Source organism: Caretta caretta, chromosome 5, assembly GCF_965140235.1.
Source record: "Caretta caretta isolate rCarCar2 chromosome 5, rCarCar1.hap1, whole genome shotgun sequence".
Classification (NCBI taxonomy): Eukaryota; Metazoa; Chordata; order Testudines; family Cheloniidae; genus Caretta; species Caretta caretta.
This window is the reverse complement of record NC_134210.1, coordinates 53,853,256-53,877,071: the sequence shown is the minus strand read 5'-3', so window position 1 is coordinate 53,877,071 and position 23,816 is coordinate 53,853,256. Positions and strand designations below refer to the sequence as shown.

General features: G+C 42.8%; 1 protein-coding gene across 6 annotated transcripts in view; it reads right to left on the bottom strand.

Moving 5' to 3' along the window:
* Positions 1 to 23,816, bottom strand: part of VCAN (versican) — a 136,202-nt gene that overhangs the window by 82,275 nt on the left and 30,111 nt on the right. For all 6 annotated transcript variants that reach the window (XM_048850442.2, XM_048850440.2, XM_048850441.2 and 3 more), the window contains exons 4-6: positions 18,515 to 18,689; positions 18,263 to 18,390; positions 4,728 to 5,021 (exon numbers count right to left, since the gene is read on the bottom strand). In XM_048850442.2, coding sequence (XP_048706399.2) covers positions 4,728 to 5,021; positions 18,263 to 18,390; positions 18,515 to 18,689 — 597 coding nt within the window. The remainder of the gene's footprint in view (positions 1 to 4,727; positions 5,022 to 18,262; positions 18,391 to 18,514; positions 18,690 to 23,816) is intronic.

Sequence of the window (23,816 nt, the reverse complement as noted above, 5' to 3'; positions counted from 1 at the left end):
AGAGGGTTCAGAGAAGAGCCACGAGAATGGGTAAAGGACCAGAAAATATGCCTTATAGTGAGAGACTCAAGGACCTCAGTCTAATTAGCTTAACAAAGAGAAGCTTTAAGGGTGACTTGATTGTCTATAAGTCTATAAGTATCTACATGGGGAACAAATATTTAATAAAAGGCTCTTCACTCTAACAGAGAAAGGTATAACACAATCCAATGGCTGGAAGTTGAAGCTAGACAAATTCTGGCCGGAAAAAAGACAATTTTTTGACGGTAATTAACCAGTAAGGGTAATTAACCTTTGGAACAAGTTCCATTACTAACCATTTTTAAATCAGGATTGGATGTTCTTCTAAATGATCTGCTCTAGGAACTATTTAGGGGAAGTTCTATGGCCTGTGTTCCATAGGAGGTCAGACTAGATCAGGGGTGGGCAAACTTTTTGGCCTGAGGGCCACATCGTGGTTCCGAAACTGTATGGAGGGCCAGGTAGGAAAGGCTGTGCCTCCCCAAACAGCCTGGCCCCTGCCCCCATTCATCCCCTCCCACTTCCTGCCCCCTGACTGCCCCCCTCAGAACCCCTGCCCCATCCAACCCCCCCACTCCTTGTCCCCTGATCGGGACCCCCTGCCCCAACTGCCCCCCCAGGACCCCACCCCCCATCCAAGCCCCCCTGCTCCCTGTCCCCCGACTGCCCCAACCCCTATCCACACCCCTGCCGCCTGACAGACCGCTCCTCCCCCGGGACTCCCATGCCTATCCAACTGTCCCCTGTCCCCTGACTGCCCCCCAGGACCCCCTACCCCTTATCCAACCCCCCGCTCCCCACCCCTTTACCTTGCCGCTCAGAGCGCCAGGACTGGCAGCCGCGCTGCCCGGCCGGAGCCAGCCACACTGCCATGCAGTCTAGAGCACTGGGGCAGGCCGGCGGCTCTGGAAGCCACACTGCCTGGCAGAAGCTTGCAGCCCCGCCGCCCAGAGTGCTGGCGGCATGGCGAGCTGAGGCTGCAGGGGAGTGGGGAGAGCAGGGGAGGGGCCGGGGGCTAGCATCCCCAGCCGGGAGCTCAAGGCCGAGGCAGGAGGGTCCCTTGGGCCGGATGTGGCCCGCGGGCCGTAGTTTGCCCACCTCTGGACTAGATGATCACAATGGTCTCTTTTGGCCTTCGAATCTATGAGGCAGAGGAAAGTTTACTGGGACACAGTAAAAATGTGACATTACTGCTTTCAACAATAAAAACATCTGTTTTGCAGACTTTAGGCCCTGGCGCTACCTAGATAACTCTGCTTGATTTTGCCACAGAGGAATGCTGTGTGTTTCCAATTAGCAGCCTCTGATCTAATAAATGAATGTAACAATTATTTAAACTTACTTTCCATTAACACAAGTCCCCTAAATGTCAGGATTCAAGTATTAGGGGGAAAATATAACAAGATACATTATGAAAATACTGACAGAGCACTAAGCATTTTACTGAGGTTTTGTGCAAGGGTTTAAGAAACCAAGATTGCAGTGTGGTGACTGTTGCAAAGGAGGGCTCTTAACCAGTTTCATATGGAACAGTTGCGCCTGAGCTGCAGATCAGGGATTATGGTATCACACAGAGCCTCACAGTGACTGTACATTGCATTTTCATGTGACACTCTGAGCTAGACTGTGACATTTAAGCCACAGTCCTGAGTGCAGTGTGGAGCTGTCTCACCTTAGGGAGAGCCACAGAGAGATTGTTAACTATGTCACAATCTCTCTCGTGTTGACTCTTGTACACAAAGAGTGAACAGTTTCACTTTCCATCAGAGCCAGCCGCTGCTACCAGTATGCTGGCCTTGTTTTGCAGGCGGAGTCAGAGATTAGGTAGGTTCTTAGCTTCTCCTCCTTTCCCCTCCCTCCTTTCTGGATCCTAGCTCTTCGAGGGAAGAAAGGCAAACAGGTGCACAGTCCTTGAGGAGCCATGTAAATATAAATATCCTTCACAAGAATTTGCATGGGGTCATTGTGTTTTTTTTCTTTGCTTTTGTGTTTCAGACAATGTTCACAGATGTAAAGATTTTATTAATTTGCAAACCAAAAAAAGACAATGTATAACTTCAACCCTTTTATATGAAAAACAATAAACAAAACTCATATGGTATGGAAATATAGTGAATTGCTTCAAAAAGTATTCTCTAGCATTTTGAATTGCATTCAATATTGCACCAGTACTAAATAAAACCAAATGCTACATACAATCTGGTGACACAGAGTTCACCAGTTACCTCTCTGTTTATGGAAACAAATACGTGAGTGTGTTTGAGCCATATTCTGTATTCATCAAGGGCCTGATCTTGCCAGGTGCCAACTCAGAGGAGCTGGATGCTCTTCCATTGACATCTAAGGCAGTGCTTCTCAAGCTATGTGATGTGGGGAACTGGCAATTTTTTTTTCCAATGTGCGCGCAGACTGGCAGCCGATGGCTCGCGGACTAGCACCGGTCCGCAGACCACCACTTTGAGTAGCACTGATCTAAGGGACTTGAAGATACCCAATCCCTCTCATAAGTAGAGCTATCTGATTTTTTCAGTTTACTGGCCGTTCAAAAAATTGAAAAAAGGTATTTTGAAATTTTTGGAAAGCTGAAAAGTGAAACTTTTTGTTTAGCATCAAATAAAACATTTTGTTTGACCTGAAATAAAATGTCATTTCACGTTTGAGCTTTTAAAAATGTTTTCCTATTTTACTAACAAAATTGAAGTAAATTTCAAAATGAAAAGTCATTTTGAATTGAAAAATTGAAACTATTCATTTAAAAATGTGGAAATGAAACATTTCAATTTTTTTCAGGGTTGTTTTGTTTTGGTTTGGTTTTTTTTGCGGTTTCTTTTTCTTCCGAACATAAGAACAGCCATAGTGGGTCAGACCAAAGGTCCATCTAACCCAGTATCCTGTCTTCTGACAGTGGCCAATGGCAGGTGCTTCAAAGGGAACGAACAGAACAGGTAACCATCAAGTGATTCATTCCCCCTTCGCACACTCCCAGCTTCTGGCAAACAGAGGCTAGGGACACTATGCCTGCCCATCCTGGCTAATAGCCATTGATGGGCCTATCCTCCATGAATTTATCTAGTTCTTTTTTTTAATCCTAATCAAAACAATTGTTGTGAATTCAATATGAATTCAGAAAATGTTTTGGTCAATCCAACTATCAAATTTCACGCAGGTCTCCTCGGTGCTCAGTATCTGGCAGGAACAAGCTGTAACTCTTCAATGATCAGTAGGAGATTTTCCTGAGCAAGTTATGAGTAAGGAGAGTGTTGAGTAAGGTCTAAATCTAGTGGATCAGATGGTGTGAGCCTCTGTGCAAATACACAAAAGTAAAGGAAAAAACCCCAATGACCCCATGCAAATTCTTGTGAAGGATATTTATAAGCCCCGGGGTATGTCAAAATTTGCTTTAAGAAAAACTTCCTGAAAGGATAAAGTACAAAGTGGAAAATACAAATTATATTTTCATAGGGTGAAATTCACTCTATACACCTAATGCGCAGTAGCCAGACTCTATGTGAGTGAAGAGCAACTGGGCTGGGGAGGTGAAATCCAATGTTCTAACTGAGGATAGGCTTCCAGCCTTCAATTCAAACAACCTCCTCCCCAGAACAGCCACTATTCCAACCCATTGGAGAGTCTTCTGCAGTCCCTCCACAATAGGGTGAATTTCACCCATTATACTTTAAAATGATCATAAACAAACAAATTGCAAATATATTGAGTCATCTCCCACTTGAGTTGTAAGACAAACTCTAGATGAGTAAGCCACCAATCCTGCATGAATATAGTCTTTATTTATACATGTAGTCCCTCTGAAGTCAATGAGACTATTTTTGTGAGCAAAGTTTTATAAGATCTGACCCACAACCAGTAGAAAAAAAACTATTTAAAAATACAAAAAACAAGAGCACCCAGTACAGCAATGTGCTGAGCATCTTCAGCTCCCACTACCTTCACTTAGAGTTGAGAGCAGTTAACATGTCATGTTATGCCACACCCTTGGGTATGTCATCAGGCACGAGGGCTGAACTGGGATATTGGGATCATAAAACGTAGCCTTTACTGTTTGAGCTAAGGACCTAGCTCTGTAGCAGGCCCATCAACCTCTATATGTGTCGCAGCCTCCACTAGACGGAGACAGAGTGACACACTGAGTGGGTGTGACTTACTGTCACTGAACAGGACCCCAAAAAACCAGAAGTCCTGAATTAAAGGCCCAATACTTCAATGTTTACTCATGCAAATACTTCTTACTCCTTAACTTTAATGGGACTAGTCATGGAAATAAGGATTTCATTGATGTCAATCAAAAGGAATACCACTGTCAGTATGGGTTGCAAGATCAGGCCTTGATGCCTTAACTCAGGCACACTTTCGCCAGGCACTGCATCACCTGCAATTCCACAGCACTAAGAAATCCAGTAAACCATGGGAGGCTGTTGAAAAATGTTTGCCACACTGTTGAGGAACAACAGGACACAGATTAACTTAATCTCAATATTTCCTCTCTCCATAGTTCTTTGCCTTGTCCTTAATGTTATTTTAACACAGTTGTTTCTGGTTGGCTTCTTTGTTTGTTCTGTAAAGCCACAGTAATGAAATGCTTTTGTCACAATATACATGCTTTGTAAGCAATGGAATCAAGCAAAATGGCAGGTTAAACCCTTTTGTGACCGAAATGCATGCTTAAAATCATAATAAAAAAAGCTTACGTTGAAAGCAGTAGGCATCAAACTTGCTATGTGGGTAGGGGAAGCCTGTTTGGTTCTCATAGCGATACAGGGTTCTCACCCCAAGTAAACCTCCTCCACACTGGATTCTGGCCACAGACACAGGATAACGCACACTGCCATCAGCTAACCAGCCATAGTCACATTGGTCAAAGCCACTCCTCCAGGCAGCATGCAGGTCGCCCACTGTAGCAAGAACTGCATCCCTTTTCTCACACTGCTTCTTAGCTTCTTCAAAGGTTAGCTTGTTGGGCAGTGTCACATGGAACACATCACCTAAGGAATAAAAACAATGGTGAGTTTTACCGAACAGTTCCCTCTTGATACTCCAGCTCCGACTGCCTCTCCATTATTAAGGTTGAGACTCACTTTCCATTACCAACTCAATTTAGTCCCATTCCCCCTGTAAGATATTTATAACATGGCCTTTCCCTTCAAATTTTGCATGTGTGCTCTGTGGCCAGAGAACTAAATCTGCCCAAAATTCACACTATATACATGCACATAAAATTCACCCACTCACCACACAGTACAGAGATTGAATCTGTGACCTTTTTGTGAGGGAATTATGCAGGTGTTGGAGACAGACTCCTCCCCTCAACATGCAGGCAGGGCACAGGGGAGCCAAACCATATGTGACTTCTACTTGAGCCCTGGGCTGAAACAGGCATTGTGACTTCAGTGCACTTAGTGAACCTGGAACATGGTTTGATAGTGCTTTTATTTTTCTCAGTGAAAGCAAATGTACTCTCTTACATCTGCAGGCCTCTTACTTGGCCCTTCTAGTCATCACTAGGATCTCTCTCAAGGCTCAAAGAATACAAATGCTCTTTACTGGCTGCTCTAAATCAATTTTCAGAGTGATACTTCTACAGGTCAACTACTGATAGCATGCCCAATGAAAAGAAAAAAAGAATCAGCACTGGACACATTATGGTATGCCCTGAGTCTGAGACTTTAGCTGAAATAGACAAATTAGTCCAGAAGCTCCCTTGTGCACTTTGGCTTCAAGTGAATATTAATCTCCAAGTAACACCTTTCCACTTATAAATTACTGATGGAGTTTGAACAAAATGATTCCTGTGTCTTAGAATCAGTTCCAATGTAAATAGCCCTTTTGTGAATGATCTTTTTTGGAGTTTTGTTTTAGAATCAGAGCTGCTCCTTCACCCACCAAAATAATAACAAACTTAAAACCCATATCCTGGGAATGGTGCAATGTTTGACACCTTCCTCTGTCTAGCCTTAAGATTGTAGCTAATGAAATATAAAGTTAAAAAATGTTCACTTAAAGAGAGTAGTGTAAACTCAAGATGCTTGTTATGAGAAGTTGATTTTTCTCCCATCTTCTCCCATCGGTGGACCAGAATACAAAGGTTCCTATTGCTGGGGAGAGCTGCTTAGCCACATTAGACATATGATCTGTCTCACCTATGTATTTGTCTCTAGATAACCTAGCAAAAGACAGATGGAGAGACTGCATCCCCATGAGCAGGTCCAGTCACCTCAATATTACCCTTGGTTTAGGCCTGAAAGGAATGCAAGTGTGAAAGCAGGCACTGGGCTAATTTTTTTCTTGTTCTTAGAAGCATTGTGATTTATTATTACAGCTGTAATATCAATTTCATGGCATGAGTTTCCTTATATAAATTGTAGGGAAATTCTAACCTAGGGATAAATCACTGTAGCCATTAAGGGTCAGACTAGACCTGCTAAGGATGGTTCAGAGTAAGGGACAGCACAGAATTGCATCACACTGAGTAGCATCAGGAGGCAAAATGCTTCTTTGAGCTCCTTAGATCACAAGGGGAGTATGCCTACTATTATAGGCAGGGTCCTACCAAATTCACAGCCATGAAAAATGCATCATGGACCATGAAATCTTGTCTTTTGTGTGCTTTTACCCTATACTATACAGATTTCCCAGGGGAGACCAACGTTTCCCAGATTGGGGATCCTGACCCAAAAAGGAGTTGCAGGAGGGTCACAAGGTTATTTTAGGGGGAACGGTGGTATTGCCACCCTTACCTCTGTGCTGCCTTCAGAGCTGAGTGGCCAGACAGTGGCAGCTGTTGGCCGGGCGACCAGCTCTGAAGGTGGTGCCCCACCAGCAGCAGAGCAGAAGTAAGGGTCTCAATGCCATACCACGCCACCTTTACCTCTGTGCTGCTGCCCTCTAAGCTGGGCAGCCGGGGAGTGGCGGCTGCTGACTTAGGGCGCAGCTCTGCAGGCAGCAGTGCAGAAATAAGGGTGGCAATACCACACCATGCCACCCTCCCCCATCCCCATACAATAACCTTGTGATCCCCCAACTCCTTTTTGGGTCAGAACCCCTACAATTACAACACCACGAAATTTCAGATTTAAATAGTGGAAACTTGGGGCCCACATTTTTGCACCCACACATTGAATCGTGCATACCATTCTGCATACTTCTGCCTCTTGTTACTGGATTTACACCTGCAAACGGTGGGAACACTTTTTCAAATTTTCATATTGTGCCTATGCCCTGCTGAAAATCTATCCATCAGTGTCACACAAAGAGCTGTTTATATGGAAGAAACCCTTGCAATCTGCCTGCATTTGCAAAGTTAATAATACTGCACATTTGAGTGGTGGGTAGAGTGTCCTTCTTTCTACTGAATCTGTCTAACGATAGACCAGAGGCCAAGTTATTTGGTTTGTTTCCTAAATTCTGCTGGTGTAACAAAGATGCCATCTGTGTCTGAAGCTCAGTTTATGAGCAAAAAATTCATAAATGCTGAAAACAAAAAATGCATTTAAAGAAAAATGTAAACTAACTAAAACGGGGCAATCTGCCCGAAGAGAGTCCAGCTTTATGCCCATTAGCACCTATTTGACATGATATTGGGCTTTTTGGAGCTGAAGGCACAAAGAATGCAAAAAGGTGGCAAAGCAATCAGCAAAATACTGTTGTCATTCCATCGTGTATTGTGTAAAAATTAATTTATTTCAAGAATGCTAATGTGAAAAAAAACTATGTTAAAATAATGGCAGTTTGCATTTGTTCAAGCCAAGAAATTAGATACTTAGAATCCAAAACCTCTCGTTTAAAAATACCCCAGTAGATTTGTCAAGACCAAATTCCAATTAACCACACATTGACACAACCAGAAATTAGCCTGCAATCAGCCTGTCCAATATGAAAAGAAACTACAAGTCTATGTGTCAGTGTTAATTTGACCTGCATTTACAACAGTGTAATAACCATCACGACCAAATATAAAACCAAAATCAAGCAAAACTCTCAAACCTGTAGATGAGTCTGGTTATAAAATCTGAAAACTTTTAAAAGTTCCCCTGCAGTTTTCCAAAACAAAAAAAAAGTTTCCTCCGTCCACTGGGCACATAGGAGAAATATTTCCAAGCCAATTATCAGGTAGTCCAGAGGTACTGATCTGACTTACACTAGTACCAAACATACCTGATTTCTGAGACTTAAACGAGAAAGAGAATTATAATATGTGCATGGGGCTGAGTAAGACCAGTGTCTGTCGTCCAGTTCCTTGGTTCTCACTTTAATTTAAAAGAAGTTTTAGAGCTCATTAATGGCTGTAAGAACAAACTACTTCTGGAAGAGGAGGAAAGAGGTTCTCTGCCCAAATGGTGGTTGATGAAGACATGGCGCTGTAGTGGCCCTTACTACTCCAATAGGAAGTAGTGAGCCATATACTCCCTCATTATCACCCTATAGACAAATGCTGGGGAACACAGGGGGCATGCTGCTACCCCTAGTCAAACATGTTGGTGTAGTGAGTGCAGAGGACAAAATTAATTGGTATCCTCTTTTCTCAGGAACAGCTGGTTGACAAATTATTGGAGTTTCTTGTGCATGTACTCTAGGGGAACGGATGGGAGGGAAGGACTTACTTGTGCTCTCTGCACCCCACCAGCACTCCACCCTCTACATATGTCCCAATTACAATGGGGAAATCCTTCGTATCTTGGGGTATCTGAAGAAAGAGCCAATCTCACTTCATTGTATCCCTGGTCCTTCCTTTCATCGTAGCACAACTTATACATGATGCTCCCCACTTGTGTCTTCTCCACATACTATTCCCTTAGCACTGAAGAGGTAAATGTGAGGAGTAAGAGTTAATGCTGAAAATAAGCTCATTTAACTCCTCTAGGGATTTCATATGGAAATCCCAAGACTGTGCTAGGAAATGATGCTACATAGAGCAGATGTGCTCAGGCTCTGCACCCCATCTCCTATTTCAAAATTGGCAGAGAGGCCATCAATGTGATTTGGGAAACAGAGTTCACTTAGGTGCCAGTCCTGGCTTCCACTGCTACTGGTCAAATTTGGCTGCTGTTGGCACTTATCCCCTCTGACCTACCAAACAGAAAGAAGAATTTGGCCCTTACAGACTTCCTCAAAGAAGCTTTAAAAGTTGCTGATGAAACTAATAAAATATATTTAACTAGCGGTGTATTCTCTCAAAATAACTCCTCCCTTGTGCATGGGGGCGTTAAGTCTCATACTTAGCAGAGGGATTACTGCCATCACACATCGTGAGCTGCTTAATTATGCTGTCTGGAAACTCCAAGGTTTCCCAACCAAAACATTAGGAGTGCACTTTTTTCACACTCACAGAAAACTCGTTTGGCAGGCGAGTGGATGACATAGCCCCCATCTCCAAAGCCATGAAGAATCAACTTTTCTTCTTGAAAAAAATGCCAAGAAGTTAACTGAGATCTGTAATGTTTTGATAGCTGGAGTTCATGCTGAGAGGTAACTCAGCAAAATTATTAAGGCAAACCCAAGGCCTGCAGCAGAAGTGGGAGGAAAAACTAGCTCTGACCATGCCCTGCAATAGCAAGGGCGAAATGGAAACCATGACAATATTTTGATTACAGACAATAATGCAACATGTATTATTCTTGGCCCCTTTCTCAGATCATGTCTCAAGTTGATTCCCTACCCTCAGCAGTCAGAGAATACAAAGAATCTCCGGGATTTTCCTGTTGTGAGTATTCGCATTGCTTAGTTTTAAAAAACACCTGACCAAAGCTTCTTTCTTTTGCTGTCAAATACAACAAGCTAGATGGGGAAGCCAAGCTTTTTGTTGCAGACAAAGGCTGATTCACTACCACTGCTATGCCAAAAAGTTTTGGATCTACAGGCTTATCAGTTGGATTTGGAACAAATTTCATTCCACTGAGGTTTAATTCACTTATTCACCCTCACTAGAAGAAGTCTCACTGAGTCAGGAGAGTAAGTGAGTTTCATGAACCATATGCTATAAAAGCAAGTATGAAAATAAGGGTGGGCCAGAACCACATCCAGAGAGTCCTCACACAGCACGGACTCAGTAGTCCAAAGCCCCTCATGGAAGAGGTTAGGTATGGGGCAGTGAATCTCAGCCATCAGAGCCAGCATCTGGGACCCATGATGTCAGTGTCCATTCCCTCTCCAGCACCAACCACTGTGGGAAAACTAGAAATGCTAAGGGCAAACTCAGATTTCATTTTTTTAAATTCTATCCTTTCCCCCTATGTAGCTCTGTCACAGTTTGGGGGTAACTGCACCTCTGATTCCCCTTCATGGTCTGCTCAAGGAATTCCCTCTTGGGTCTCAGAGCTCTAGCTGTCACCTCTCTCTGGGCAGAGACTTGTGACTCTTTTCTTTCTGACCAAGGGTTTAGACTCACAGCTTCTTTGCACTTCACTGTGTTTATCCCAGCCGGTCTGACTACTCTCCAGCCCCTGTGCTTTGCTTCCTCTCCAAAGGCTATGCCAGCAGTTGCCAGTAACCAAACAGCTTTTCCAAAGGTGGAGGAAAGAGGTTCTCTGCCCACAGCAAAGTACATGATTTTAGGATAAAAGCTTTACAGAGAAAGCATATAAAACCATAACAAGGTCTAATGCAGATTTAAGCTTACCAGTGCCTCCCCCTCCCTCACTCCTAGGGAGTCCCTGGCAGGTTCCAGTCCTTCCAACCCTTCGGCAGGACAAAAGGCATGTCATCTTTTTTTATCAAAATGAAGATCTCTCTGTCAGTTCAAGCTGGCCCTTTACCCAGGCTCTTCCTTTGTCTTCTGGGGCTCTTGAACCCAGCCAGAATCAGTATATCCAAACCCCCTCAGGGGGTGGCAAGCTAGATGGGGAGCTAGGAGGCAAGCATCTCTTGACCTGTTTACTGTTCCCAGGGTTTGCAGTAATTACCCACCACTGTTTTTATTTCCTGGAGGTGCTGCAATAGCCCTCCCCCATGGCATAGAATATAATCCCTAGCCAACAGAGATACCTATAACCTGTACAGAGAACATTCATGAGGTGAATACTATAGTCTCAAGAAAGATATGCCTGTGTTTGTCTTATCTGTCACAGCCCCTTCTGGGGGCACCTCTGCTCTACCAAGAGTGGTAGAGCTCCTTATTCTGCCCTCCTCGAAGGCTCAGCGACCAACCTTTGGACCAAGGGGTTGTTTGTGTTCACTGCTTCGGCCTAGTGCTTGGGTGCATAAACTAATAGACAGCTCAATGACCTCTAGGACATTATTATATATACAGGAAATCAAGGGCCAAAAGATAAGGATAAAAAAACATTTTATCCCTTGACAGGATAGGGATAAATTAAAAGCAGGGAAAGGGAACAGGTAAGGGAAGTTGGGATATTAAATAAGTAACCAGCTAATCCCACACTAATAAACACTAAATATCAACTAATCAGGTAAAAACAACAAAAATGCTTCAAAGTCTCCCCACAGGCTTTAGCTGTTTGTGGAACTAGAGCTCACTGTGAAGGTCTAGGGTCCCTTACTGGATATAGGCCTGGCTTACTGGGTGTAGGTTGGCTACCCCAACACTGGGAAGCCCAACAGCTCTCCCATTCAGGTGAAGGAGGTCCCTGGTAGCCTCAAGCCCTGACCACCATGGCTCCTGGAACTGGGTGGGGGAGTCTATTGGCTTAGCTGGCAGCTAGTCCTTACAGGTATAGTGGAGTCTTGGGGCTCAGTCTCTCCATTGTATAGCTGGGGCTTTGGTCACTATCAAGCTTTTGGGCTGAGAGAAACAAAATGACATCTCCCCTGCTGCTGCAGGAAGCAACTCCAGGGCTGCTTCTCCTCCAGCTGCTGTAAGTGGATGGCCTGCAGCCACCTCTCACAAATACTGTCCCTGTCTGGGCTCAGCTCACATATTGGGCAAGTTCAGCCACGTGCAGGCTCACTGAGGTTGGAAGTCCATTCATATCAATAGAAGTCAGGCACCAAAATATTATCTTGTTAACCTTCCCCAAAGCTCTTAGTCCTATTCTGTGCAAAGTGATGTGATAGTGCTAATCAGGGATTTATGACATTTGGAGGCGCTGGGAGGAGACATGTTTTCCACAGGCCTGCCCCCAAATGCTAAGGTGAGCTACACCTCATTAAACTCATAAGTAGCAGCTGTGACCCATCACCACAGTTTTACTGGTTCTTATTTGTTGATAGGGGCCAAATGAATTTTGAACCCTCCATCAGCTTTTCAGGCAAATTTCTTTCATGTGTGCCTTACCCACAGGAGGGGGATTAGGGTCTGATCAGTTGCCAGCTTTGTAATATTTAAATACTGGGCACTCCAGAAGAAGTGCCAGAACCTTCCCTGCCCTGCCTCTTCCCCCACAAAGCCCCACCCCTGCCCTTTCACCCTGAGGTCCCACTCCTAAGGCCCTATCTCTTCCCCCAAGATCCCACCCTGTCATTCACTCCTCTTCCTCTCCCCCCTCCCACACACCCCCCCCCCCGTCGTCGCTTGCTGCTCTTCCCTCTCTGCTCCCCCCACCACCCGCTCCCCTCTGCTCAGATCAGGAGGGACTCGCCTGCAGTGCCGGGACTGGGAGCTGCAGCTGCTCAGTGCAGGCAGGATGTGGCCCCAGCTGTGTAGGGGCTGGTATGGGTGATGATCTGCCTCCTCCATGCGTCTCCTATCCACACTAACCAGACTTTGGGGTTCAGTCAGTAGTACTGACTGGACACAGTCAGGTTCCCCTTTCGACCGGACTTTCTAGTCAAAAACTGGACACCTGGCAACCCTAAAAAGCCTATAGAAATCAATGGAAAGAGTGCTATTGACTTGGATGGGCTTTGGAGGAGGGCTTGAGTCCTCAAAAAAATACCCTAAGCATGAGGGTTTATTCTGAAAGGGTGTTCCTTTTTATTCTTATACAAATTTCAATGACAACAGCAAGAACTATATGAGACTGAATGGAAAATGTTGAAAGGCCATCTGGTTTTCTATTGGTTTCCTACACCAAGTGGGAAAAAAAAGGGTGTGTCACAGGAAAGGGGTTTCTGGAATCTTCCCAACCTCCACCCCAAAAATACTTTCCTAGCACAACTCCTTGTTTGCATGTTACACATACATGGCTCCTACATGGTTTTGGCCAGTGGACCTCATCCCCTACCCCTCCACTTCATCAGCAGATGTTGGTGAAGGGACTTCACTTAGACTTCACTGGTGCTACCCAAATTTCAAATTCATACGTATTATTTTCTAATCATTCATTTCAAATCAACAGGCATTGTAATATCACCAGTTGGACACTTGTTTCAGATGGAAGTGAAGTTAAGCAGGCAGTGAGGTCTTTAGAATAGAATCCCCTAAATTAATAGCCCATTTATGAGACCTTTAACTGTAAGCACTGGTTTATTAATAAACGTATTCAAAATCTCACATAATGAGATGAAATGAACTATAAAAAGTTTAAATCAGCCTATTATAAGTCACCATGCCCATGCCTAGTTTAATGAAAAACTGTTTCCAATCTCTTTTTTATCATTATAGTTCTGAAGTTTTAAACCTACATAATAATTCCCCCAGGTTTTTTTAACAAAATTCAAAATATTCTACTCATAATTATGCACAGCCTTTAATCTCAATGGCTTTGCTCTGAACAAGAAAATGCTAAGATTTAGCCTAGATGGCTGGTTTTAATTTAGGTTAATTGTTTGTATTGCATCTAGAAATTCATGTCTCAGGCAATGTAATTTTATAAAGCCAGAAAGGAAGAAAGAAGAAAGCTGAAATGCTGCTTGCTCACACACATCTTTGACTGTAACTAACCAAATACATAATGTGAATTCAGTACATATTTCAGCTAAAGTCTATTGCAAATATTTCCATGCTCTTTGAAGGCCATCTGGTCTAACATTGCCCCTGACACAAGGCTCCCAACTATTGAGCAAACATTTCCAAGATGAGCATCTTTATTATGGGCTAGATTCTGATACCCTTACTCAAGCAGCTCCTTACTCTGGGAGTAGTCCCATTGACTTCAATAATACTACTCATGGAGTTGTAATGGCCAGGACAAAGGCAGCTGGACCAGTAATGTCTGCTGGGTCGGGGTCAAAAGCAGGAGTCTAGACTAGCTACCAAGTCATCAGGAAATGGGCATCAGAGTCAAGGAAGGCCAGGTTCGAAGGCAAGAGTCAGGAGCAAGACGGGACAAAATATGAGGTCTGAGGCTGTAGCAAGCCAAAGTCTGCATTGTGGCTCAGACGCTTCCTGGACCAGCTTCCTGGTTTAAAAAGTTGGTGTGGGTTAATCAGGGGGCTGCAGGGTTCCATTGCACTGGCCTCTTCAGGCAGTACTTCCTGAAGTGCCCAACCCTCCAGTAACTGTTGGGTGTTGCTTTGCCTCATTCCCCAGTGGCAACATAGAGGTATCAGTCAGCCAAGACCCTCTAACCCCAGGTTCTAGACACAGAAATCCTTACAGAAGTAAGGTACTATTCAATGTGAATAAGGCTAGCAGATCTGACCCTTAATCAACATCTTAGAATAATATTTGCCTGTTCTTGGTTCCAAATCATAATTAAGATGGAAAATATCTTGTATGAGCCCAGTTCTGTGAGGTACTGATTACCTCCATTCCCTTTGTCTTTAACGGCAGTTGAGGGTGCTCAGCACCTCAGAAGAGAAGCTCTGTCATCCTGTTGCAGAATCAGGCCCGAAATGAACAGGGCAATAATAAACATTATGTGGCTTCAAATCCTAAAAGCTATGGCCTGCTTCCATGGAATTCATGTGTTATTTATGCAGCAAACAAAACATACAATGTCCTTTTATGCAGTGTTTACTGTACACATAAATTACTTGTGTCTTCAGTTTATCAAATTCTCCATGGGCAAATGGTTCCACTAGTTTATTCTCTTTTGTGCTATGTAGTTTTCTGAAATCACCTTTTGTCCTTCTAGCAACCATTTTTGTAGAAGCAGAGCACTATCATGGTTCTTTAACCCTTACGTGAAAAGGTAAAGAGCCCACTATCTTGCTAAATTTCTAGGGACCTGCTGGTAAGGGTATGACAAATTGCCATTCCAAGGTGTAGCAGGCTCACCTTCTATATCTTCTTGCATCTGGTTTCCTCCATAGATGGACCTATTGCATGGCAGTATATAATACTGATGCCATATATCCATACTCAGGTCCTAGAGTAGATTTTTCTCTTATCTTTTTCTGAGCCTGGACATTCCCATTCCATTGAAAACTTTAGCCCATACAAAAGTAGAAGGATCTCAGGCTATATGATCATAATGATACCTTCTGGGCTTGAAATCTATCAAGACTATAATGGAAACTATTTTGCAACCCTTACGTACAGTGGGTGCTACCACTTGCTCACTATCATTTGTCCACAAGCAAAAAAAATAGCATTAATGCATTATTTAGGTTGAGAAATCAAGCCCTCAGAAGTTAGGAAATTCCATAAGCAATGGTACTCCTCGACAGTTAATCTAGCCACACTCAAATCCTATACTTCTTATTAAATATGTTAAAAACATAGGGCCAGATCCTCAGCTGGCTTTGATGGAACTGTGCTGATTTACACAAACTGAAGAGCTGTCCCAGAAACAATACTATGTTAATGTTTATATTTTACAAGAAAAAAAGCAGAAATATCTATGCAACAAGGGGCTGTTAATGTTACCTTGGGGTGGGGTGGGAGTGGCAATGGGGTATTGAGGCTTTCACTTGTTCAGATTTAGCCCATTTCAAATAATGAGTAAGATGTGACTGTTGTTTGATGACTTATATGTGGTCTCAGTCCAATTCCTAAAGAAAAAATGTCCTCACCACAAAAGAACATAACCTGGATTGGCACTAGCTGGCATTCTTCTTGGCAATCTCAGCACAGAGACTGTCACCAGGAGGATGCCTCCTGAGCCAACAGCCCCTGCCTCAGTTTCCCCCTTCAAGGGGCTTTCTCCATGATTCATAGACACTTTTGTCCATTCACACGCTTCTCAGGTTCTGATTTGTTAAATTAACAAACATTCAACATAAAGTTTTCCAGTCTTTCCTCAAGTCCACCTCGTTACATCCCTATCAGGTCACTCCTATGCTTTTCCTGCCTGTAGTCTCACTCCGCAAACCCCAGGTGCCTCTGCTGGAGCCTACTCTCACCCATCAGCCTCAATAATCCGTTCTGTTCTCCCTGAGAACACTCTGAGAACTCTCACTCTGCAGTTTCCTGCTGCTCTTTATAGGAGAATCAGGTGATCCTTGCTCAGGTGTGCCTCATTAGAAATCAGGGTTGGCTAACCACAGGCCTCTAGCCCATAAAGTGCCAAGTCACCCTGTTACAGAGAGCAAGGATTGAATGGGCCACAGAGACTGAGCTACTATCTCACCCCTAGCAGTGGTCTCTCCAGATTAGGATGACGGCCCATTGACATTGCTACTGTTATCTGCTATGTGGCTAACTGGAGGACTTTAGGTTGGACTTTTCAGTGTCCAGTGTTGGCCTAAATCTGCTCCCACTGAAATCAATGATAAAACTCCCCCCATTAATATGCTACCCTCAATCGAGCATCTTTCATGAGCACTTCCTTTTTTTTTTTTTAATTTCAGAAAATCTGCACTACTGCCATGTGTACTTCATCTTTGCCTTTCAAAGATGTATGCACTAAACTCACATTAGTGGTGCTTTATTTAAAGCAATAACTGTCTCTTATCACCAGGGAGTGGCTGTGATATTCTGAACAGATAATATAACAGTAAAAGATGGGGAACCATTTCCATAGTTCTCTTCTGGGAGCTATTTTGGACCTGACCCTGCATCTACTGAAGTTCATGGCAAAACTCCCATTGACTGCAGTGGGTGCAGGATCAAAGTCTTTATCCTTCTAGATTTTCAGAACAGAAAGAGAATTTTAGACAATAACTGAAATATAAAATAAAACAATCAAAACCTTACAATCTATCATGAAATTATTATTCCTTTATTTAAATATTTGAAGACACATATGGTTCAGCTGGTTCAATGCTCCACGGACTTCAACAGAGCTATACTAATTTATATTAGCTGAGGAACTTGTCCATAAAACTTATAGTTTGGAATTGGTAAAATGCGTTACGATGGAAGAGTAGAAACCTAGTTGAATGAAACTCTACTCACAGGGAAACAAAGTGAAAGTCTCATACTGTTTCAGTGCATTGAAACATGACAGCTGTATGTCTCGTTACTGTGGACTTCTGCATATAGGGTAAAATTCACAGCACAAAGGCTGAGTATAAGTCTACACGGAGGTGGAGAGAGTGGGGAGAATCTATCTTTATATCTTAAGTGTTTATATTGAATCAATTAGTATAGTCTCTAAGCATGAAAATATCTAGAATACACCCCCAATCCCACTAGAGAAGTGTAGGGTAGTTAGCTATGCTAACTATAGCTGCTGCACTAGCCCTATAGGCTGAAGTGAGGGCACGCAGGGATCACAACATGATGTGGGAATGTGTGGCCATTGTACCCTCAAATCTCGAATCCTCCAAATCCTTGCTGTTTTGATCTTCATAGAGCTGGCACAGCATCTAACTTTGCTATAGACTGGGGTTCAGTCCCTTGGTTTTCACCTTTCATCATTGCCCATCCCCCACACAACAGACCCACAACTGTTGCATTGTAGTGGGAGGCCTTCCACAGACAAATTTCACGTGAATTGATGTCATATTGTGGTATCACAGACAGTTCTACTAAACATGTTGCACATGTCTCACCAGAACTATGTTATACTGTGAAAGCCTTTTATTTCCAAAATTCAATATTAAGCTTGGATTGTCATTTAATATCTATGTAATTCTGGAGTCACCGATAGGTAAGCACCTTAGCTGTATACTTTAGGAACCATAATATAGTTAGTACATAAACTAGATGCATCTTTAGTTCTCTGCAGTACCTCCAAATGTTACAAACATTTCTTGAAGTATCTTTCTTTTTTTAACACTCTAAAAATGTGAGGACATGTTCCAATAGCAGGTTTACATTGACTACTGTCACTAACTATAGAAGCTCCAAACCTGAATACCCATTTGTGAACCACCACCTCCACGGTCTCCTTTAATTAAGGCCTGCTATCCCACAAACTATAGGTTCGTTTCATCCAACCATTCTTTTTCGTATGCAAAATGACTAGGATGGTTTTTATAAAAAAATTCTTATTTTACTGTCTTGCCATGTTAGATTCTCCAATTATTTTAGCTTTTGAACATAAACGTGGGACTATCTTACCTTCCAGGTGATCCACGTAGCAATATACATCATAAGTTTCATTGGGAAGACGGAATCCGTATGTTCTAACTCCTTCCTTTCCCATTTTATCTCCATAGCAGCCAACTCTGGGTTGCCTGATTGGATATCTGGAATACAGTAAGTTAATATTTATTGTTACAGTTCGTTAACATTTTATTGCATTTTAAGTATGAACAGATCAAGCCTATTAATTTGGGGAAATACTCTCAAGAGGCAATTTGAACAACTCACCTAACAGTTTGATCAGACAACCAACCAGCATCGCATTGCTCAAATCCATCTTCATATGCAGCTTTCAGCTGATCAGGGTTTGCTATGACAGCACCATTGTCCAGACAAGACTGCTGAGCATGCTGAAAATCCAGGGTATACCTACTAGTTGCGGCACGATAGTGAAACACAACACCTACAAAGACAACAAACGCATGGTAGTGACACAAGTTGCATCACATTTGCCATATTCATTATACAGTAACGTTATCCTGATACAACAATAATTAAAAAAAAATAAGGTGACTCCCTCCTTGTACAATAATAATAACATGCTGTTACAAGATATTCCGTGGTAAGTATGATCATGCCTCCTTCTAGTGACTGCCACTAGTGACTAGATAACAGCCTGCTACTACTCAGACTTGGAGAAATTCTTTTAGCTCAAGTGGTAGAAACCTGTGATTTTGGTGAAGAAGGTCCCTGAGTTGATCTCTACATGGTGTCGGTCTCTGCAGCCCAGATTAGTTACAAATATAGTAATACTATTTATAAACATCTGAAGACTGGCCACTTTTTATATTCTATACAATTATATTTTCTTTTATGTACTAAAAATATTACAGGCTACATAAACCTTTCTTGTATTTGGGGATTCCTGATTATGGCAATTGGCAGAATTTAGAAATAAAAAAAATAAAAAACTTCAGAGCATTAAAAAAAGTTTTGTTCTAGTTAGGGGCCACTCTGTTCTCAATACAAGTGCAAATCCCACTGACAGCAGCAGCAGCTGCACATGCATATCTAAGAGCAGAACTAATGGATAAATTGCCCTGTTCTGTTCATTGCCTCCCGAAGCATCTGGCACCACTGTCAGAAGACCGGATACTAGGCTAGAGGGACCATTGGTCTAACCCAGTATGTCAATTCTTATGTTCTTATGACTGAAAAAGTGTACTAACATTCAATGGGCAGAAATCATTTTTTTATTACTGTTCAAGATCATTCGTCCCCTATTGCCATGCTTTTAAAGTTAAACAACAACGGATGCTGCATGATGATCTTTGAAAAATACTATATAGTAGAACCTCACTAATCACAAGTCCAATAGCAAGGATTTTTAATTAATCTGTAAATTTGGGGGTCACACCCTATGACTGGAGAATTGCTAATTCTCAGATATTAATTCTCAGGTATAAAAAAGTGACTCAGGAAACTACATGCCTGTTAGTTTGACCTCAATTGTATGAAAGGTCTTGGAAGAAATTTTGAAAGAAAAAGCAGTTAAGGACAGAGAGTAAACTGTAATTGGGATTACATACAACATGGCTGTACAAAAGGTAGATCATACCAGACCAACCTGATCCCTTTCTTTGAGAAGATAACTCATTTTTTAGACAAAGGAAATGCAGTAGATCTAATCAACCTGGATTTTAGTAATACATTTGATACAGTTGCACATGGGAAATTATTCATTAAATTGGAGAGGATGGGGATAAATATGAGACTTGAAAGGTGAATAAGGAACTGGTTAATGGAGAGACTACAATGGGTCATATTGAAAGGTGAACTGTCAGGCTGGAGAGAAGTTATTAGTGGAGTTCCTCAGGGATTGGCCTTGGGACTAATCTTATTTTACATTTTCATTAATGAATTTGGTACAAAAAGTGGGAGTGTGCTAATAAAATTTGAGGATGACACAAAGTTAGGGTTGCCAATATTGAGGAGGACTAGAATATCATGCAAAAAGACCTGGATGACCTTGAAAACTAAAGTAAAAGAAATTAGATTAAATTTAATAATGCAAAGTCATGCACTTAGGGACTAGCAACAAGAATTTTTGCTATAAACTGGGGATTTATCAGTTGCAAGTGACAGAGGAGGAGAAAAACCTGTGTGCAATTGGTGGTTCATAGTCATTCTGTGATCAACCAATGTGATATGGTCATGAAAAAGGCTAATGCAATCCTAGGCTGCATCAAGGAAAGTATTTCCAGTACATATAGAGATGTGTTAGTACCATTGTACAACACACTGGTAAGACCACTTCTGGAATACTGTATACAGTTCTGGTCTCCCATGTTTAAGAAAGATTAATTCAAACTGGGACGGGGCAGACAAGGGCTAGTAGGATGATCAGAAAACTGGAAAACCTACCTTACAAGACGGGACTCAGGGAACTTGACTTATTTAGCCTAACCAAATGAAGACTGAGGTGAGATATGATTGTTCTCTATAAAGACATCAGAGGGATAAATACCAGGAAGGGAGAGGAGTTATTTAAGTGCCAATGTTGACACAAGAACAAACTGGCCATCAACAAGTTTATGCTTAAAATTAGATAAAGGTTTCTAACCAGTGAAATCCTGGAAGAGCCTTACAAAGGGAGCAGAAAACCTAATTGGCTTCAAGTCTGAACTTGATAACTTTATGGAGGGGATGGTATGGTGGGACTACAATGGCATGTGGCCCATTGGTGACTGCCAATCCCCAACAGCCAGAGATTGGACACAAGATGGAGAGGGCTCTGAGTTACTATAGAGAATTCTTTCCCAGTTATCTGCCTGGTGTGTCTTGCCCACAAACTCAGGGTCTAACTGACTGCCATATTTGCGGTTGGGAAGGGATTTTCCCTGGGTCAGATTGGCAGAGACCCTGGGGGCTTTTTGCTTTCCTCTGCAGCATGTGGCATGGGCCAGTTGCTGGTTTAAACTAAAATAAATGGTGGATTCTCTGTAACTTGAAGTTTTTAAACCATGATCTGAGGACTTCAGTAACACAGACAGAGGTTATGGGTCTATTACAGAAGTGGGTGGGTGAGGTTCTGTGGCCTGTGATGTGCAGGAGGTCAGACAAGATGATCACAATGGCCCCTTCTGGCCTTAAAGTCTAGGAATCTATGAATGTATACCATCTATGGTTCAAATTCAGACCTCTGATTAAGACAATTAATTCCACAGAAGTCACTGAAATTCCACCAGATCTGAATTTGGCCTCATGGGCAAAATCATTTCTAAAAATTATAGAACTACTTTAATCTGCACTTTACTAATTTGATCAATTTCGAGTTCATACAGAAAATAATGGTCTTTTCCCACTTCTCAGCAAAGTTTTAATGGCAAAGAACTGTAGTGAAATCTCATATTACGAAGGCTCCATCATTTTTCATAATATAGTAGAGTACATTAATTAGTACATAATTAAATATTACAATAAAATTAAAATTTCAAAATAGAAGAACTAGCACATTGTGTAATATATTTACCTTGCTTTTTATTAAATGCACAGAATTATTTGCTAGTTCATAACTCTTTGTAATGTGCAATGATTTGGTCCCATTAAAATGTTTGAGTTTGACTTTCACCTCAGATGTGACAATTTCTACTTCCATATCCTCATTTCTATTACTCACCCTGCCATTAGTCCTAAGATCCTCATTACCCTTATTAAAAAAGGAGGCAAAGTATTCGTTTAGGTGTTGGGCCATGCCTAGATTATCTTTAATCTCCTCCCCATCCTCAGTGCTTAGAGGTCTTACTTCTTCTTTCGTTGGTTTCTTTTTATCTATATGGCTATAGAACCTTTACTATTGGTTTTAATTTCCTTTGCAAGGTTCAACTCTGTTTGGCTTTTGCATTTCTCACTTTTCCCCTATACTTTCTGACCTCCAAGAGGCAGCTTTCCTTGCTGACCCTTCTCATCTGCCATTCCTTGTAGACTTTCTACTTTCTCATAATAACTTGTATGAGAAGCTTGTTCATCCAATTTGGTCTGCAAGCATTCCCTATGAATTTTTTCCCCTTGCTTGGGATGCAGGTTTCAGCTAGCTTTGCAGCTTTGACGTAAAGTAAGTCCAAGCCTCCTCCCACATTCAGATCCTTGAGTTCTTCAGTTCAGTCTGTTTCCTTAAATAATTCCCTTAGTTTTTTTAAAGTTTCCTCTTTGGAAATCAAGGACCGTAGTTGCAGACCTGTTTTTGTTTATCCTTCCATTCAGTTTAAGCTGAATTAGCTCATTTCTCTTCCCTTGACATGTTTTACTGAGGAAATTTTCCAGTAAATAAAAAAATCTTGTGTAAAACACCCTAATCCTTTCTACATCAATTAATTTAATGGCACAAACAGAGAACAGGATCAGAATCTGGTCTCCATTGCAGCAGCGTACATGCACTATGGAAACAATGGAAGTTCTTCAAATATCTTCAGGTCTGGCCAACCTGTGTTTGACACGCGACCTAAGTGGGACAAGACCCTGACACAACTCCCATGCTGGGAAGGAGCTAAGCTGGCACAGTGTACTACACTACACTAGCGTTATGTCCCCTAGGAATTGCCCTAACTTGGAGAATTTACTGCTGTCCAGTTAGGGAAGGTTTACAGGCCATTTGCGCTTCCTGAGCGGTACAAACATGTCGGGCTTTGGCTTTGTGGATCATTTCTGTGCATGGTCTCTAACCACAATCCCAACAAGCACACGCCCAGAGTGGCATGCAGAGGAATACTGCAGAGCTCTGCCTTGAGATACCCACACGGGCATGGGACAGTGTGACAGAGGGCTATTAGCAGCTATAAACGCAGACCCTAGTAACGTAGAACACCCAGGACACTGGGTTACTCCTGGGAGAATTCTGCACCACTGCACATGTGCAGAATTTATGTCCCCTGCAGATTTCTTTGCTTCCCCACAGAAAAATGAATTTCTAACAGGGAAGCAAAGGGAAGTCACAAGAGCAGTCATACAACCCTCCCCAGCAGTATGTTTCAGGTGGCCAGGGCAGCCAGCAGAGAGGTAGATCACAGGGCAGGGGGCAGGACCGGGGAAGACTGCTGGCTCCTACCCTTGTGCTGGGCTCAACTGCTAGTTCCAGATGGGCTGGGAAGGACGGGACTTCCTCTTTCCTGTACAGCATCCGGGGCCAGGTCAGACCCACCCCCAGCTGCAGGAAGCTCTGCAAACTCTCCCCCCCTTCCTGCACCCATCACTCCTCAGCTGCAGGGGGCAGGATCCCTGTACAGGGGGCTGCTCCCCCATCCACCCAACCCCTGTGCATCTAGACCCCTTCATACCCAGACCTTCCTGATGACCCTCACCAGACTCAGAAACACTCCCCTCCAATAAGCCCACTCCCCCTGCACATGGACCACCCTGATGAGCCACCCACACCTGGATCCCCACACCACCAAGCCCCAACCAGCTGCACCTGGATCTCCACACCACTCCCCCAGCATCTGGAACTCTCACTGAGCCCCAGCACACCAGACCCCCCCTGCCAAGCTCTATTCCCCCCCACACCCAACCACTGAGCCCCAACCACCTTCACATG